This window comes from Micrasema longulum, unplaced genomic scaffold (assembly GCF_059751315.1).
Source record: "Micrasema longulum isolate JH-2025_06_02 unplaced genomic scaffold, ASM5975131v1 h1tg001237l, whole genome shotgun sequence".
NCBI lineage: Eukaryota > Metazoa > Arthropoda > Insecta > Trichoptera > Brachycentridae > Micrasema > Micrasema longulum.
In genome coordinates this window covers 240,159-259,245 of record NW_028278424.1, presented here as the reverse complement: position 1 = coordinate 259,245, position 19,087 = coordinate 240,159, and the positions used below count along the sequence as shown (strand labels likewise).

The window sequence follows — 19,087 nt, the reverse complement described above, 5'->3', positions numbered from 1 at the left end:
ATTTAATTCAATTCAATTCATTTATGAAAAATAATACTTACTTTACAAGCTAAAATTCATGACATACATATTATAAAAAGATAAAAAATACGTAAAGAGACTCTTGTCAAATTAGTAGGAGAATCTTGCTCCGAAAAACCCCTTGGGCATATCGAACAGATCAACATCCAGAGCGATGTTGTTCAGCATAGTGGTAGTCCTTTCAACAGGCATAACCATATGTAGGTTGGTCCTGTATATCGGAATATATAACAATCTATGCTGACGCTGTCTTAGGTAATTATCAGGAACATACAAACCGATGCTCATCATAATCTCAGAATTATCGACCAAAACGCGCTACAATCGATAAAAATGTGTAGTCAAATACACATTTCTTCTATTCTCTAAACTGTTGTAGCCAAGCATACCATGGAGAGACGGTCGGGTAGAGCCAAGGATAATACCCGCACTCTCGCGTGTAGAGATATCTCAGAAACTTCTTTTGGATTTTCTGTATTTTTTTTTTTTCACCACAACAGGCCAGGAGGCCCAATTACAGTTGTAAATTACATCACAGAATACCCAGGCTTGAGAAAAATCACATTTGATTTTTGTGTTCTCACCGGGAATCGAACCCGGAAACTTCCGTGTGTGAGTCAAGCGTCTTGACCACTACACCACGGAGGCTGCCAATCGTAATATTATAAGAGAGTACTTGAGTTAATGTGGCCCCCAAATCATCGAGCCACTCTCGAGTCTACTTCGCACCAAAGAGTTGTAAAGAGTTCTCAGCACGCGGGTATTTTATAAAACCCTGGCAGTATGCAGAACGAATCCTAACATCTTCAATGCCTTACCACTGATTGTCTCTACGTGCTCATAAAATGTCAGGGTGCTCACAAATCTAACGCCTAGATCCTTAACATTCGACATTTGTTTTTTATTTAATTTGCCAAATTCACGGTGAAAGCAGTAGACTTGAATTCAATGAAAATTGCGGTTTAGAAAATTAGTAATAAATAAAGCTTTAGGTTTTAGACAAAAAAAATGTTTAGTACTAGTGACACCGATAAGAAGACCCTTGGTCTTTATGACGGTTTACCGGTGTGTGTAGGCAGTGCCTTCGTAAAGCTAATAGTGTTTGTTTAATTTCCAGACGAACGAGAGGGTGTCCAGAAAAAGACATTCCAGAAATGGGTGAACTCCCACCTCGTGCGCGTGGGTTGCCGCATAGGCGACCTGTACGTGGACATGCGAGATGGCAAGATGCTCATCAAGCTGCTCGAGGTGCTGTCGGGAGAACGACTGGTGAGTACCTTCTGTATACTTGGATCAAAACTCAAATATTCCGTTTCATCTCACAAGCAAGATGACGACATTCATTCGTAGGTAGGCCATAAAACATTCTTGAACTTGTCACAAAGAACTCTTTCAGCGCTAACCCCTGTTCATTTGTGAATACTGTCTTGACATAGTAGTTTGGCGTCAGGCGCATGTTTTCACCATGCAACTGTACCTCCTCCCAGTAACGACAGAGAGTCAAATGGAATATTGGATATTTTTGCTGCTTCTCTAATACTTTTTCCTGTCTTTATTAAATTCAGTGCATTTTTCATTTCATTGTTGGTAGTCCTTGGATTTTCCGTTTTTATTTTATATGTTCGAGGCATTGTTGTTACCTGTGAACAAATAGGAAATAATAAAATAAGTTTAAAGTTACTGCGGGGCAGGATTAAAACTTGGTTCAATTCTCCTTATTTAAAATGGGTTCAGTCTTCAAGCACCCAAAATAAGTTAAAGCCTTTAACCCTTTATGGGACACACGTTGTGTTGATTTATGTCTTGCAAACCTAATGAAATATGATATTTTTTAAGATAATAAATACATATATTGTGCTTGAATAAGTTGAGGAGAAGACTGATCTACCAGTGCACATTATAACAATGCTCCTGTGACATAATATTTATTATTAATATGAAATATATACGTCAATTCTGGTGGTAGGTATATTATGTACCACTTTGTTCTAGGTTACCTACAAAAGTTAATGTTAGTAAATATTAGTATTTGACCACTTAAAAAACGTTTCAAAACGTACCCATCTCTTCGTCATGCAAATATTAAAGTACACTTTCACCTTTACCATCACTGTCGTGTACATAGTATTTACGAAAAAATACATAAATTACATGTAGGGTTAAAGAGGATGTAAACAACACCATGTCCGAACATGCTCTATAAATTACGTTAATAATATTTAGCGATATAATGCAGAATATGTGGGGGTGGTGGGTCGTTACACGATTGGAAAATTAACCAATTGTGTAACGTTTAACCTCTTAGCCCCTCCCGTTCCTAACCCCCACCCCCACACATTCTGAAATATACCGTTAAATATTATTAACCTAACTTTAGTGCATGTTCGGACATGGTGTTGTTTGCATCCCCTTTAAATATGCATGGAATTTATGTATTTTTTGTTAATACTATGGTGATGGTAAAAGTGAAAGTGTATTTTAGTATTTGAATGTTGGTGTAGTGAGTGTCCTGACGAAGATACAGGCATGTCTCGAAACCGGAAGACATAAAGATACAGTAAGTGGTTAAATACTAATATTTACTAACATTAATTAAAATGTTCAGAAAGTTAAGGCTTTGAACATAAATAACTTGTAAAGGGTTAATGAAATATATTATACCCACACATGGGCTATGTTTTTTGTTTATGTGACTGTTTATTTTTTATTTGTAATATTTATTGTAAAATGCAAAAAAGTATAATCATAAATATTTTTTTTTTTAAAAAACATGGAATAAATTACGCCCTTTTTATTTGAACCTAACGTTAATATTAAATAGTTGAGGGCATTAGAAGCAAAGGTAGCAACCTCCAAAAAAAAATTTATTTGGTTATGATGTCATTCTTTAGTTTATAAACTTTATTTTTATAAAAATCATGAGTTGAGTTGCAAATGTAGTTTAAAATCATACTTCTGATGTTTTGAAAATAGTGTTAAGCAAACAGCAATATCCATCAGCCATTTTGTTCGACCAATGACAGGCATGAGATTTAAATTTTCAAAACGGCCGTACCATACAAATATTAAGAAAGTTTTTTGAATTCGTGTTTCTATTAAAGTTTATTTATTAGTATCTTAAAGTTTATGTTCAGTGAAAATAACATAAATACTCTCTTTGGCATTAGTGTAGCAGGTGTTGTTATTTTTCTCGAAAACATAAAAACGGGAGTTTGTTATCATTGCTTCCAATGCCCTCAGTTAACATACCATGCCTACAATTATAATGAATTTCATGGCACTGGCGTGGAATTTAATCGTTAATTTTGTCTTTTTAAGTATATAGCTCGATAGATAGACGCAAATTAAAAATGAACTACTGAAAACTTCTTTAATTAGTGTTTATTTATGTATGTCATGAACAATTACAATAGATTATCATCTTTAAGTCTTAATGAATGTCCACGGCTTTTAGCTCTATTTCAATGTTTGTTAAGACATTTATATTTGTTTACATATTCACGCTAATGTGGAAGTATGATAAAAATTGGCCTGTTGGTATTCACGAATATTATATTTGTGAATATCAACAAGCCAATTTTTATCCAAACTCAACTGGACACCGTAACAACACACTACCCATTCCTTCAGTGCGTCTTGAACGTACACCCATTCTAACATTTTTCTAAAATACAAATTTCAGTTCACGCATCTTGGAAGTGACAATTTAGAAATATCTTTGATCATTTGTTATTTGTTAAATATCTTTAATTCATTGTTACAGCCACGCCCAACGAAAGGAAAAATGCGAATTCACTGCTTGGAAAATGTAGACAAAGCTCTTCAGTTTCTGAAGGAGCAGAGAGTGCACCTGGAGAACATGGGATCACACGATATCGTGGATGGAAACCCCAGGCTCAACCTCGGTCTTATCTGGACCATCATTTTACGATTCCAGGTGATTCATTCAAACATTCTCTTATTTGATCTTATGTGTAAAGCCACCTCTTTCTGTCCAAACATTAGTCGATTCCATCGATCGCTTATTTATTTATAAATTTTTATAAACCACTTTAACTTTTGAGTTATACTTTGACCGATTTCGAGGTTACTTCCACATCATCAGGACTTGAACTTGACCATAGAATTACTTGCATTGCTATTATATCATAACGGGCGGCCTCCGTGGTGTAGTGGTCAAGACGCTTGACTCACAGACGGAAGGTTCCGGGTTCGATTCCCGGTGAGAACACAAAAAAAATTTAAAAATGTGATTTTTCTCAAGCCTGGGTGTTCTGTGATGTAATTCACCGCTGTAATTGGGCCTCCTGGCCTGTTGTGGTGCAAAAATAACATAAAACATAAAACATAACATATTGTATTCAGTCAGAATATCAACCACCTTCTCGTTCTTTCCATCTTAAATAAATTTTTAAAAGTTCAATTCTGATTTCGAATTCCTTATTTGATTTAAAATTTTTATTATATACCAACATTTGACGATGGGAAATTGTCTGTCGGTCATAAATAAACCAAATAAAATATATTAAGACGATACATGAGCATTTTTGTCTTCATTATAGATCCAAGATATCACAATCGAGGAGTCCGATAACAAAGAGACCAAGTCGGCGAAGGATGCCCTCCTCCTGTGGTGTCAGATGAAGACTGCCGGTTACCACAACGTGAACGTCAGAAACTTCACCACATCGTGGCGCGATGGGCTGGCCTTCAATGCCATCATTCACAAACACCGACCTGACCTCATTCAAGTTGACAAGCTCTCCAAGTCCAACGCCATTTACAACTTGAATAATGCTTTCAATGTCGCCGAAGACAAATTGGGACTCACCAAATTGTTAGACGCTGAAGGTAAACTATATAAATTAAGAAATCGACCCCATGGATTCACAAGGTTCCAACTGACAATTTGAGTTAATACCGAGTTAAAACCGTTCCATTTGCAATAGTATTTTTTCCTTTGTGCACATTATTCTTATTCTGAGAAATGGGGGTCAATGCTATATAAGCTCCTAACTCACTGCGATTTGTGAAAATCTATTGTGATGGGTCCCTATAAATGAATTCTCGCCCTCCAAGCCCAGGTCCATATGAAAGCTTGAGGCTATTCGATAGGGCGTTAGCTCTCTAATATTCTCAGGTTTGATCAGTGGTCCCTCGAGGATACTTGTTGCCCATTTTAAAATTCCCCTTCTAAAATTAGCATCATTTGTTATTTCTCTACCTGTTATAATATAATATTAAAAACCAATAAACAAAACGCTATGTAAATAAAACTTTTTATACCTGCATTACCGGTCTGCAATTTTTTTCTCTTCTTTTCACTATATAGGTGTTTCCTCATCTGCACTTCAGAACCTATATCTAGAAGTTTCAGAAAAGTTCATTCTTGCGAGTGTAAGTTAAAAAGAAATATTTGCATTCTTATGATTTACCCAAACATTTAAATTTTGGGGCCATTTTCAATGAGTTGTAAATAACTCACTATTAGAAAATGGAACCAAGTTGTGGTAGAGCGGGGTGCGAACCTTGGACCTCTGATCCGTGAGTCCGCGACATTAGCCATGGGACCACTACCCGGTACAATGTGTTACCCGGGGTTAGTTCAATCTGCAGTGCCCTGTAAGGGGTCCAGTGATAACTCACTTGATTTTGGCGTATCTTTATTAGGTCGGAAGCAAACATTTGTGAGTACCCCTGTATAAATTCCTTTTGTTGGTGCTGATCAGGTACTTTGTACACATTAACACCATCTTTATCTACTTCTTCCAAGTCGGCCCCTCGATGCTGAGGATCGCGACCACCGTGAACACTTCTGATTAGTCTGTTCCACTGCAGTCTGTCCTCAGCCCGACGAACCGATACATCAAATTTTAGCCCCGTAGCCTCCTTTATTTGGTCAGTCCATCTATATAGGATTCTACCCCGGCTTCTCCTACCTTCAACTCAGCCAGACATTATTGCCTTTTTTAGATTGTCTGGCTGACATCAGCAATATGTCCAAAGATAAACAATATCCTCTTCAGACACACCACTGATAGACGAGTTGTAGTATGGAGCTCTTCCAGTATTGATGCATTCATCCTTCTGGCTGTCCAAGGCACATGCAGCAGCCTTCTCCAACACCACATTTGGAATGCATCGATCTTTTTCCTCTCGTAGGCACGCATTGTCCACGTTTCAGCCCCATATAGGAAAACGGAGAATACCAGGGCTTCCTCAACTGCTTTTTTGTGTTTATTGATATCGATCTCGCCAAATATTCTCCAATCGGTTCATTGCTTCTACTGGATATTAAAAGAATGTGTTCAAAGGATATTGATAGAATGTGTTCAAAGTTTCAACTGCATCCAGTTATTTGAAATGTCAGTGTCAGATGGAACCTCGTTATTGCAACAGGTCAAAATCACTATAATATTACTTATTGTGTATTCAGATAATTGGTAGAATTCCATATTAAAATTTGGTAAGGTATCCTAAATAAAGCACTTTTATTGGAATTAATTCTACTTTTTTTTATTTTATATATGTGACGCGTTTTGTCTTGTTAGGACACTATCAAACTCACGTAATTTGTTTGTTATACTATTAGAAATTTATGTTTGTAATAATTTATTTTCTGTTTTTTATTCTAGATATCTTTGTGGAGCATCCTGATGAGAAATCCATCATCACATATGTGGTGACATACTACCATTACTTCAGCAAGATGAAGCAGGAGACAGTCCAGGGCAAGAGGATCGGGAAGGTCGTTGGAATCGCTATGGATAATGATCGCATGATCAAGGAATATGAATCACTTACGAGGTAAAGAATCAAGTTCAATATTTTTTTTAATCCAAATTATTTCAGATAATATTTTATTTCTAGATTTGTTTAAAGTCTGGCGGCCTCTGTGGTGTAGTGGTTAAGACGCTTGACTCACACACGGAAGGTTCCGGATTTGATTCCCAATGAGAACATAAAAATTAAAATGTGGTTTTTCTGTTGTGGTGCAACAAAAAATGTTTTTTCAGAATATGTTCAGTGTAACTTTAGTTTGAGCATTAGAAATGTGTATCGTTATTATTTTTAAGATATTGTGTAAATATTAAAATATATATTTATTACAAAACTGAATGTATATATTTCATAAAATAGTAACAAATTACAAACTTCATGGGAACCGAAAGCCTTGTGTTGAGTTGGGATACAATATAATGGAAAGCAGAAGTATACATTTTATTCAAAAAAATCAAAAGTAAAAATATAACATAAACATTAATTTTATATCAACGTTTGGACAACACACATCACCATTTGTGCATGGTTCATCAAATTTGGTGTAAAACAAATGCTAACTGAGGGTTAGTTAAGAACATAATCAAATCATATTATTGTTTGATGTTGAAATATAATCAAATTATTTTTTATATGTGTAGTAATACTTAGATTATATTCAAGGATTTTCACAAATGATGAAATGTTTGAATGCAAATTGTATTTCTACTTTTAGTGATCTTCTGCAATGGATTGAGAGCACTATTGAAGCTTTGGGAGACAGAACCTTCGCCAACTCTTTGGTCGGGGTCCAGCAACAACTCGGCCAGTTTGCCAACTACAGAACTGTTGAGAAACCACCCAAGTAAGATATTTTCATTCGCTTCTCTAATATATTTACTACATTAAATTTCATTAATAATTTTCATTTCAATAATTATTAAATCAATAAGAAAATTCGTTGTTGATCACCATAAAATTTCCACTGTGTTTTAGTGCTAGATAATTATATTATTTTATTTATGCCCAAAGCCCGTATTTAAATAGTTAAAAAAATATTATTGCAGCATCGGAAAATAATTATAGAAATAGAGTAAATAAAAAAGTATTGTAACAGCTAAATATATGTATTTTTACTACAAATGAGTAAACAACACAAACCAAAAAACATGTTATGCTAGAATGAATAAAATTACATAATAAAACAGGGTAATGAAGGGAGAAAAAAGATTTTTTATATTAAAAATTGTGTAAAACTTTAAATTTTGAGGTAATTTTCTTTTAGTCATAAATAATCGTGTTAGAATATGGGAAATAGATTACGTTAGAGAAGAGTTCGAATCTTGGACCCCTTGAACTGGAGCCCGCAACTTTTACCTGCAGTACATTGAATAGGTGCTGTAAAAAAAGGTTTTTTTAAAAACTTTAAGTGCTGCAGACCAGCGTTTATTGATTATATTTTTTAGAACCTTGATATAATTTTTGTTACCCTCTATGTCTAGATACTCTTCGGGACACATTTTCTTTAAAGCTGATTTATTTTTCACACGTACATATTTATATACACATAAAATACATTTATTAATGATTAACATTTAACATTTACTCTAAAGTACTAAGGAGATATTTTTTCACATCTTTTTTTTAATTTGAGATTTTTCATGTTAATAATAGTTTTCGGGAGATTATTGAAAAATTTTTGAATAACCCTATTAATTGTTCGTTCCCGAAGTAATTTGTAATTCGGAGAATGACTTTGAAAACCCATAGATTTATATGAAATATTTAAATACAATTATTTTGCAGATTCGTGGAGAAGGGCAACTTGGAAGTGTTGCTGTTCACGTTGCAGTCCAAGATGCGCGCCAATAACCAGCGGCCGTACACTCCGCGTGAGGGAGCCATGATCTCCGACATCAACCGTGCCTGGGAGAGGCTGGAGAAGGCGGAGCACGAGAGGGAACTCGCCCTGCGAGAGGAACTCATACGCCAAGAGAAATTGGAGCAGCTGGCTGCCCGGTAATTAAAATAACTTTTAACATTTTGCTGTCAAAGATCGGTTTAATGTCACAACCGGAGTTTCTCAAGTCTCCGTCCTTGTACCATTAATTTTTGTAATCCTTATGAAGTCGATTTTAAAATTAAAATAAAAACAGTTAGAACCGCTTAATTTTTATTTTGTTACCGACCGATTTTGAAGCTATACAAGTTACTTATATAATAAATAATGACAAAGTGGTCCTGAGTTGGCTTCAAATATGAAATTTTAAGTAATTTTTATTAAACTGAAGAATATCCTTTTATCCCCCAAAATCAAGTCAGTTGAAAGGCTATAAAGGCCAAAACAGTAGTCTATTTAAACTCGGAATTATTGTTGCATGTCTGCTATTTATAATTTATGTTTATATCCGTACAGTGTTTTTATTATCATATAAAAAATTGTCGTATATGTATATAGGTGTTTTTGCGGATGTTGGGAAGACCGGCAGCTGGCTGGTGTAGAGGAGCCAAATAGCCCGCAACGGTGGCATGATTCTCGGCTCAATATCTGCGCTATTATTTTTATTATTGATTTTACTATTTATATATGTATGTGTACATATATGCATGCATTTATTTGTGTGTATGTTTGCGCATATATTATTAGAAATACCAACTACTGTTACTAGAAAATAATGTAAATAAATGCCTCGAGATGGGTTATGCCCAGTGAGATGTTCATATAGAAAAGAAAAAATAAAAAGTTTTATGTGAAATAAATTAAAAAAGGTACCTCCCCATGCATGGAGTTTTAAAATCAATATTGCAAAAACTCATGTACTGACGAAACATGTATTGTATTGATTGTTTTCTTTTCAGATTCAACCGCAAGGCATCCATGCGTGAGACTTGGCTGTCTGAAAACCAGCGTCTAGTGAGTCAGGACAACTTTGGCTTCGATCTCGCCGCTGTGGAAGCAGCTGCTAAGAAACACGAAGCCATTGAGACAGATATTTTGGCATACGAAGAAAGAGTGCAAGCTGTTGTTTCTGTATGCTCTGAACTGCAGGCTGAAAGGTACATTAACATTGGTTATAAAAAAATTATGTTAGAGTTTGTAAGTTTTTATGGCCTTTTAGATTCTGTCATTTCTGAGTTGTTATGCCGTGTATTTAAAAAAAATAAAAAATATCGACGTTTCGGGCTGAATTACAGTGTTTATCATCTGGGCTGATGTGATGCTCACAACAGCTTAGAAAAAACATCACAAATAAATTTAATGTTTGTTTTTTAAATTTATTACACAACCCTTTAAAAAAAAGTATTATTGGGTTGATGCTAAGTTACAAAAAACATTTTTCTGAGATATGGAAGTGTTGAAACTTTTGTTCTTAAAACTGTTTAAAATGTTTGATATAAATTTAAAAAAACCTTTTGAAATAAATCTAAAAAAACAAACTACTTGTATAATCCGTATGTACTTAGTTGATTGTCTTGTGATTTTTAGAATATTTTTTTAAGTGCATAAATAATGTTTTTTTAGTTAAATAGTCTTCATACAAAACTTGCATATGAAAGATTAAACGGAATGTATGTTTACTTTTACATTGGAAATGATTTTTTTTAGATACCACGATGTGGAGCGTATTAGTGCACGCAGAGACAATGTTCTCCGCCTATGGGCTTATCTTATTGAACTCCTCAAGGCAAGACGAGGTCGGCTCGAACTCTCCCTTCAACTCCAACAAAACTTCCAGGTGCGTAAGCAAATAATATAGCAATTATTAAACATGTCAGGAAATAAAAATGATATCTATTTTTGAAGAAAATAAAAACAAGGTTTTACATGAATTCTTTCTTTCGGTTTTAGGAAATGCTGTACATTTTGGATTCCATGGAAGAGATCAAGATGCGTCTGTTAACCGACGATTATGGCAAGCATCTCATGGGTGTAGAAGATTTATTGCAGAAGCATTCTCTTGTCGAAGCTGATATCAATGTACTCGGAGAAAGAGTCAAGGTAATGCCTTTGAAATCCTATACGAAGATATTTAGTCCATCTTGCTTTAGGTCTTGAGTTTCATTCTTGCAAGGAAAGAAATGTTTATTTACTGTGTATTTTCTCACTATAAAATTTCATAATTTTCTTGTTATCTGTTGCAAAAGACTGAATATTAATTTTATCCTTTTAAAATTTAGTGATCTCAATTCTCTCGAGTGTTGTTTTTAATACCATTGGTTATTTTTTAGAGTGTGGTAACTCAGAGCCAACGCTTCTTGGAACAAGAGGAGGGATACAGGCCGTGTGACCCGGCTATTACCATCGAAAGGATCCAGCAGTTGGAGGATGCCTATGGAGAGTTGGTGCGCCTGGCCATCGAACGCAGGTTAACTCATATATTTTTTTTAAATTACCAGACTAGCCTAGATTAGTGAAATATTTGTCAACCGTTTGGTCACGTAAATACTCAGCTTATGAGTGTCAAAATACAATAAAACACAATTTTTTTATTGAACACATGCGAGAAGGTTAGATTCGTAATTGATTTAATATCATAAATTAACTAATTTCATTATTTAGCTCTATTGCCATAATGCTCAAATACAAATATTTTGAACCAGGAGCTGAATTTTCAATGCAATCAAAGGAGTTTTGGTAATTTTTTTGTAGATTTAGGAATTTAAATAACTGCAATTTTAAAGCATCCAAAATGGACCATATTTTGTACAGAATATGGACCTAATTGTATATCACCAAAAGATAACGCTTGCGAGCAATTGCATATTTTAGTCTTACAATGAGTTACTCAGGTAGTCTGATTAGATGTTACTGCCGCTTAGTTCACAAAATGTTATTAACTATAAAATACTACTTTACAAAGAGAACACATTACACCTCAGTCACCACATATGACAGTAAGTTGCTTGTTCTTATCATGAAGTTACTTGTGTATGTATTTCGAGAATCATGGAAGTCAAGACGTTTTTAAAATAAACGAAATTTTCTTTAATGCCCAAATATTAAAAATGGCCTTTTTAAGATCATCTACGAGTATGGCTATATCTCATGTAATATTGTATTGAACTTGGTCCTTATATCTAATAAGATGTTACACATTTATGCTTGATATGTTTGATAAAGATGTTTATGTATAGTAAACCACTCCATTTGTGAAAAATTCACATATAAATGGTTTTCTGCAGTTTTTTCATTCGCAAAATTGGTAATTGTGGAAATGATTTACTAATAATTGTGTATTCTCGGTCTGCAGAAAGCGTCTGGAGGACAGCCGCAAGCTGTGGCAGTTCTACTGGGACACCGCCGATGAGGAGAACTGGATCAAGGAGAAGGAACAGATTGCCTCCGCGGAGGACGTGGGTCACGACATGACCAGCGTGTACCTGCTGGTCGGGAAGCACAACGCCCTGCAGAGCGAGGTCAAGGCACACGAGCCGCAGCTCATGGCTGTCGCGGGTGTCGGAGACGAACTCATCAAGGATGGGCACTTCGGGTCCGATAGGATTCAGGTACTACTTTACTGTTACATTTGACTCGATTAAATTAACCGCATTTAATACACCGGAATCTCTTTAAAAAAAGTATACTGAAAACAGAACTGGTGGATAGGTTTCGCTGTATAAAAATCTTAATGAGAATTTGAAAAAATCTAATTGTTTACTATTTATTGTAATTTGGTTTTATTTTATAAATATAACTAGATACCACAAATAATAGGTATAATTATACCGTACATATTGTTCAATTAAAAAAATGTTCCGTGTTGTTTCAAAACCGTGCAAAAAGCGATTTTGTACTTGCAAGTTTATTGATAAAAATAGTGAAATTACTTCCTTGATACACAATTACCTAGTTAGATGAGTAATCTTAATGAACAAGTCTAGTATGCAAAAAACGTAAAAACATAAGTATGTAAAAACATAAGTATGTAAAACCATAAGACCCTGTGAACAATATAAACAGTAAAACACTATTCAACATTCTTAAGTGAAGCTGCTTCCAGCATTTAAAATTTTGTTAATATCTCATCTCAAGTACTTTCACTTGTTCTCAGACAAGTTTTTCTCATGGGATCTCCTCGTGTGGACACAAATAACATTTTTATTTTGTTTTATTTTTATATTCCACTTCCGATCAGACTGTAGTGGATGGTTTGAAATAAAGATGCGGAAAATTGTGTTTTCCAGCTGAAAAAAAAACAATTGCTTTAGCCATCATTCTCTTGATGGAGATATGTTACTTGCTAAGGATATGAGGGGCATAGCCGTTCTATGTCGATATATATTAATTTAATTAATTATTGTAATGCAAAAAATGACACCATTTAATAATATCACACAACGGGCCTCCTTGTGGGCAGTTTAAGCCTGATCGAATAGAAAATGTGTAAGAACATTGACAGCTATTGCCGTCTTTCCCTCGCATAGCACAATATTGGACTAATGCTTCGCGTTAAATAATCATCTTATTTGATTAACATACTGGGACACTATCATTGCAGACTGTTTTTTATAGGTACACAATATCTCCTACCATATAATCGTTTCAGTTTCATGTAAGCTATAGTCATCTTTTCACTACCAGTGTCTTTTGTACTGACGACTTTAGCTGTTATATCCCAAAGGAGAGACACGATTTTGACTGCTATTCCAGGGATACTGCAAACAAATTTGCATCTTCTCAATAGGTTAATTTAAATGTTTTTTTTTTATTATTTAGGATCGCCTTCGTGAAATCCTGTCAGCTTGGAGCCACTTGCTGGATGTAGTGTCGCTGCGTAGAGACCGCCTGGACTCCGCAGTTCGTTACCATCAACTGTTTGCTGACGCTGACGATGTGGATATTTGGATGCTTGATACTCTCAGGTAAACACGAAATTAATTTATTATCTCTTGATTTATTTCTGTCAAAAGTCTGGATGTATAATGTATAACTAACATTAAATCCATATTTATGTTACTTTATGTAGTCTTATTTCAACATCAGAGAGTTATTAATGCGTTAAAAATGAATTTGTTGATGACATGTGAAATCATCTTCAGTTTTTCTATGCACATATTATTCCTTGCACTTCTCTTTCATTTTGTTTTCTTCTTTTAGAAAGCCTAATATTTTTCTTTAGTCCTAGATTGTCTAAAATTCCCTTTTCTCTATCCCTATTTGATTTTGAAATATCCTTCAATATTTTTTTTCTTCATAGGTTGGTATCTTCCGAAGACGTTGGACGTGACGAAGCTCAAGTTCAGAGTCTTCTGAAGAAACATAAGGATGTCACGGATGAACTTAAAAACTACGCCACTGTTATTCAACAACTTAAACAACAGGTAATAAAATTTAACTGTTGCTCAATTTTTAAATATGGTTTAATCCCTGTCAAAAAACCTTTTACTTTGTTCAGAAAACATACAGTTAAGATAGTGGACCAAAAAAACAGTTCCACATTTAAGTCAAATTTACGCTTGTAATGGTGGTTGTGTTCTGGCAATCTATAGACCAGTCTTGACCGGAAGGTGAAGGAACAACCAGTCAGCGATAGTTATTCCATTCTTGTTAATTCACTAATATGAAATTCTCGTTTTATTCAGGCCTCCCAACTGGCTCCGGAAGACGCCCAAGCTCCCGAAGTGATCGAGCGTCTCGCCTCCATCGACTCTCGCCACGGAGAGCTGACGGAACTTGCCCGCCTCCGTCGCCAGCGACTCCTGGACGCCCTGTCCCTCTGCAAGCTCCTGTCCGAGGCCTCTGACGCAGAGCAATGGATTGCCGACAAGGACAGGATGCTGTCCACAATGGTGCCAGCGAGGGATATTGAAGATGTCGAGATAATGAAGCACAGGTTAGACTATTTTTATCGTGAACTAAAACAGATAAATCTCTTTCTGAACTTTATTTATCATAACAGACCTTTTTTTATTATGGAAATGAATAAGGAATGAAGAAGTTCAGTGCTATGGGAAATCGGATGCAATTTTTTTTTTCTTACACATGGTAAAAATTGGATCATTTAATTGAACAGCAAAGTTTTTTGAAAATGTATTTTATTTTATTTTATTTATTTGGATAACCAACAGCTATAATTATCTTATATATATATATATACAACAAAACAGATAACAAATAAGCCAATTACAGGTTTTCACAAGTAGCATCACAGTAAGTTAAAAAATATTCTCGAACATAGAATGAATAGTAATTAAATGTAAATTCAAAAAGAAAAAATACTACGAATTATTTCGAAAGCAAACGCCTACGTCATATTATTAAAAATAATATGTTCGGTGACAGCTAGCGTTTGCAGTGGTAAAACAATTAACCGAATGACTTGCAACTTTGAAACTAACTTTAAAATATCTTTTTTTCACTTAAATTTTAACTTTTAAACAACTTTCATTTATGTTTTTCTTTTTCCTTCTCTTTTTTATACTTTCATAATTAACCTTACATATAATTGCTTTTTAATATGGAAACTTCACTGGTCCATTAGAATTAAGTCTAATTGTGTAAAATATTAAACTTTGTAACTGTACTGTATGTTTCCTGAATAATAGAAAATAAAATAAAACTTTCGCTTCCACTGTTTCCAAAAGGCTAGCTTTCAACCAGCCAACTCATTAAACAATCTTTATTCATTCAACGAACAGCCTAGCCATTCTATTGAATGCCGGCATTTTGTGAACTGGCTAGTCGCCTGATTGAGTGGATGATTTAACTATTTGGTGGCAACATATATAAATATAAATTAGAGGCTGAAGAAAATATTTCACTCTCAAGATTCCATGACTTTGTAATTTGCGCATATGTGAACCAAATTAATTAAAATAGCGCTTAGCTGCAATCATTTGATCTGGTGTGAATTCTCAGTGGATGCTGACATTGCGGCAACACCACATAGTAATTTATCATTCGAGGAATCTTTAAATAAATGTCTTGGGTAATTTTTAGGTATGATGGATTCGATAAGGAGATGAACGCGAATGCCTCCCGTGTTGCTGTTGTCAACCAGTTGGCCCGGCAACTGCTGCACGTAGAACACCCAGACTCTCCTCTTATCCAGAACAAACAGCAGGCACTCAACCAGCTGTGGGGACAACTCAGAGAAAAGGTAACAATGCAAAGTAAACTTGATTCAATCCAAATGCATGCTTATCAATTTAAACCTTATTTTTTATTATTTACCTACTCTATCGTAATATAATATTTATTCTAATGAATAGGCTGAAGCTAAGAGGGAGGAACTCAACTCAGCCCAGGGTGTGCAAACATTCCACATCGAGTGTCGCGAGACCGTGTCTTGGATTGAAGACAAGAAACGTATTCTGCAGGCTACTGATAACTTGGAGATGGATCTTACCGGTAATTTTTTGTTGATTGATTACCTATTTATTTTATTTTGTTTGTGTTGCCTCGTTAATTATTATATGTTTTTTATTTATTATAATTTTTTCTTTGCATTTTATTTATTTATATGTACGCCCAATGAGCATTTTTAAGAACATATTTATACATCTAAAATTATTCTAAAGAAAAGCAGAAAGACAGCATGGTATATAGTAGACTTTGTGGGAGTGGAAGCGGGAGAGAGGTGTTTATTATTGAATTTGATTCAAAGAAAACAATACTGGTATGTTTGTTGGCAGGCCTAAGAATTCTGGGCATAGGGGAATGAAAACCATAGTTAGTTCTATGGTTATCGGAATGAAAGAGTAAGTTTTGTCTGAGGTTTCTAGTTGGGATATTTCATTTTATTGAGCTCAGTAGTTCAGGCGCATCAAAGAATGAGTTGAGAATTTTAAATAGGACTAGAAAGTATTTTTTTTCGACAGTCTTGAAAAGAAGATATATTTAAGCTAGTTTCTAACTCAGTATACGTATATTGGTGTCTGGATAAGCCCAACCTCCAGCCTATCTTTCTCAAAAATTGATGTTGAACTGATTCAATATTCTTGATGTGTACATCATAATATGGAGACCAGATAACAGAGGAATACTCTAGGTGCGGACAAACTAGGGAACAGAGGAGACTTTTAAGGGTATTGATATTTTTGAAGTCAGTTGTGCTTCTGTTAATAAATCCAAGGAGTATAGTAATCCAATTTTATAATAGGCATACAAAAGTATACAAATACAAAATACGCTATTACATTAACACAAAAAAATAATCTCATAAAGGCATGGGGCCCGTGTGTAGATATGCATTTTATTTTAAATTTCAATAAAGGCTATTGCAAGAATACAATAGATATAAAAAAAAATAAGTGCTAATGTTAAAACAAAATTTTTTGGTCAGCAAAAATGTGAAAACTAATAATTTAAATATATTTACTCTTTAGGTGTAATGACCTTGCAACGTCGTGTGTCGGGTATGGAGCGTGATTTGGCTGCAATCGAAGCCCGTATTCGCTCCTTGACCAGGGAAGCTGACGCCATCGAGGCAGAACATCCTGAAGAAGCTGAACTTATCAGGGAACGCGTTGCGCAAATTAAGATTATCTGGGAAGAGCTTACTCAGATGGTAATCAATCTGTCATATTTTTATTTTAAACTTTAAAAAAATGTTAAACTGAAACTGATGCCATAATATACTAATTATTTCATGTTTCAGCTCAAGGAACGCGATGCTAAATTGGAAGAGGCCGGAGACCTCCATCGTTTCCTGCGTTCTGTGGATCACTTCCAGTCTTGGCTCACCAAGACACAGACGGATGTTGCTTCAGAAGATATTCCTGCTTCCTTGGCTGATGCTGAAAGGCTTCTGTCTCAGCACCAGACCATCAGGGAGGAAATCGACAACTACACCGATGACTACGCTAAGATGATGGAATACGGATCAAAGATCACTGCGGTATGTTCTTTTTGATTATAGGCTTTTCAATTATTTGCATTTCCTATAAATTATTAATAAACAAATATTTTTTTTCTTTATAGGAGCCATCTACACAAGACGATCCACAATACATGTTCTTGAGAGAGCGTTTGAAGGCTCTACGCGATGGTTGGGCCGAACTCCAACAGATGTGGGAGAATCGCCAACAGCTCTTGTCTCAGAGTTTAGATCTACAGTTGCTGCAAAGGGATGCTCGCCAAGCAGAAGTTCTCTTGGCTCAACAAGAGCATCGTCTTACCAAGGCTGAACAGCCAAGTTCTCTTGATCAAGCTGACCATCTTATCAAGGAGCATGAGGCTTTCCTCACTACCATGGAAGCCAATGATGATAAGATTAACTCCGTTGTTCAATTTGCCAACCGTCTCTCGGAGGAGGGACACTTTGACGCTGACAAAGTGCAGAAGAAGGCCGAAAATATTGATTCTAGAAGAAACATTAACCGCGAAAAGGCTCTTCAACAGTTAGAAAAACTCCAGGATCAGCTACAGTTGCATCAGTTCCTGCAGGATTGTGATGAACTCGGAGAATGGGTTCAGGAGAAGAACCTTACGGCTCAGGATGATACTTACCGTTCGGCCAAGACCATTCATTCCAAATGGACACGTCATCAAGCATTCGAAGCAGAAATTGGTGCCAATAAAGAAAGGCTGGTGGCAGTCCAAAATGCTGCTGAGGAACTTGTTAAACAAAAGCCTGAGTTTGCTGTTGTCATTTCACCAAAAATGTCGGATCTCAGTGATCAGTTTGTGAACTTGGAAGTCAGCACCAAGGATAAGGGAGAAAAACTCTTTGATGCCAATAGAGAGGTATTACTCCACCAAACTTGCGACGATATCGATTCGTGGATGAACGAACTCGAAAAACAAATTGAAAATACTGATACTGGCTCCGATTTGGCTTCTGTAAATATATTGATGCAGAAGCAGCAAATGATTGAAACTCAGATGGCTGTCAAGGCTCGCCAAGTAACAGAACTGGAAACACAAGCTCAATACTTGCAGAGAACAGTTCCTGAGAAAATGGATGATATCAAAGTTAAGAAAACAGCGGTTGAAAAGAGATTCGAACAGTTCAAAGCTCCTCTTGTCGAAAGACAAAGGCAACTGGAAAAGAAGAAGGAAGCCTTCCAATTTTGCAGAGATGTGGAGGATGAGAAGCTGTGGATAGGCGAGAAGATGCCCCAGGCCACTAGCAAGGAGTACGGCAATTCACTATTTAATGTACACATGTTGAAGAAAAAGAATCAGTCCTTGAAAACAGAAATAGATAACCACGAAGCTAGAATAATCACTGTTGTTAGCAATGGTCAGAAACTTATCGATGAAGGTCACGAATCGGCTCCTGAATTCCAGCAATTGATTGCAGAACTGACACAACGTTGGCAAGAGCTTAAAGGTATGTGCAAAATAGTCTCTAAATTTATA

General features: G+C 35.5%; 1 protein-coding gene across 9 annotated transcripts in view; it reads left to right on the top strand.

Annotated features, from left to right (window-relative positions):
- Positions 1-19,087, top strand: part of beta-Spec (spectrin beta chain) — a 164,535-nt gene that overhangs the window by 114,960 nt on the left and 30,488 nt on the right. For all 9 annotated transcript variants that reach the window (XR_015823787.1, XR_015823786.1, XR_015823789.1 and 6 more), the window contains 19 exons: positions 1,139-1,290; positions 3,785-3,958; positions 4,584-4,872; positions 6,657-6,828; positions 7,517-7,645; positions 8,587-8,799; positions 9,640-9,837; positions 10,388-10,517; positions 10,631-10,780; positions 11,011-11,147; positions 12,033-12,288; positions 13,499-13,644; positions 13,980-14,103; positions 14,365-14,615; positions 15,722-15,881; positions 15,994-16,132; positions 17,110-17,291; positions 17,382-17,621; positions 17,705-19,058. Coding sequence is in view for 1 of the 9 variants with exons in the window: in XM_088234426.1 (XP_088090552.1) it covers positions 1,139-1,290; positions 3,785-3,958; positions 4,584-4,872; positions 6,657-6,828; positions 7,517-7,645; positions 8,587-8,799; positions 9,640-9,837; positions 10,388-10,517; positions 10,631-10,780; positions 11,011-11,147; positions 12,033-12,288; positions 13,499-13,644; positions 13,980-14,103; positions 14,365-14,615; positions 15,722-15,881; positions 15,994-16,132; positions 17,110-17,291; positions 17,382-17,621; positions 17,705-19,058 (4,596 nt within the window). In the remaining 8 variants the exon portion in view is untranslated. The remainder of the gene's footprint in view (positions 1-1,138; positions 1,291-3,784; positions 3,959-4,583; positions 4,873-6,656; positions 6,829-7,516; positions 7,646-8,586; positions 8,800-9,639; positions 9,838-10,387; positions 10,518-10,630; positions 10,781-11,010; positions 11,148-12,032; positions 12,289-13,498; positions 13,645-13,979; positions 14,104-14,364; positions 14,616-15,721; positions 15,882-15,993; positions 16,133-17,109; positions 17,292-17,381; positions 17,622-17,704; positions 19,059-19,087) is intronic.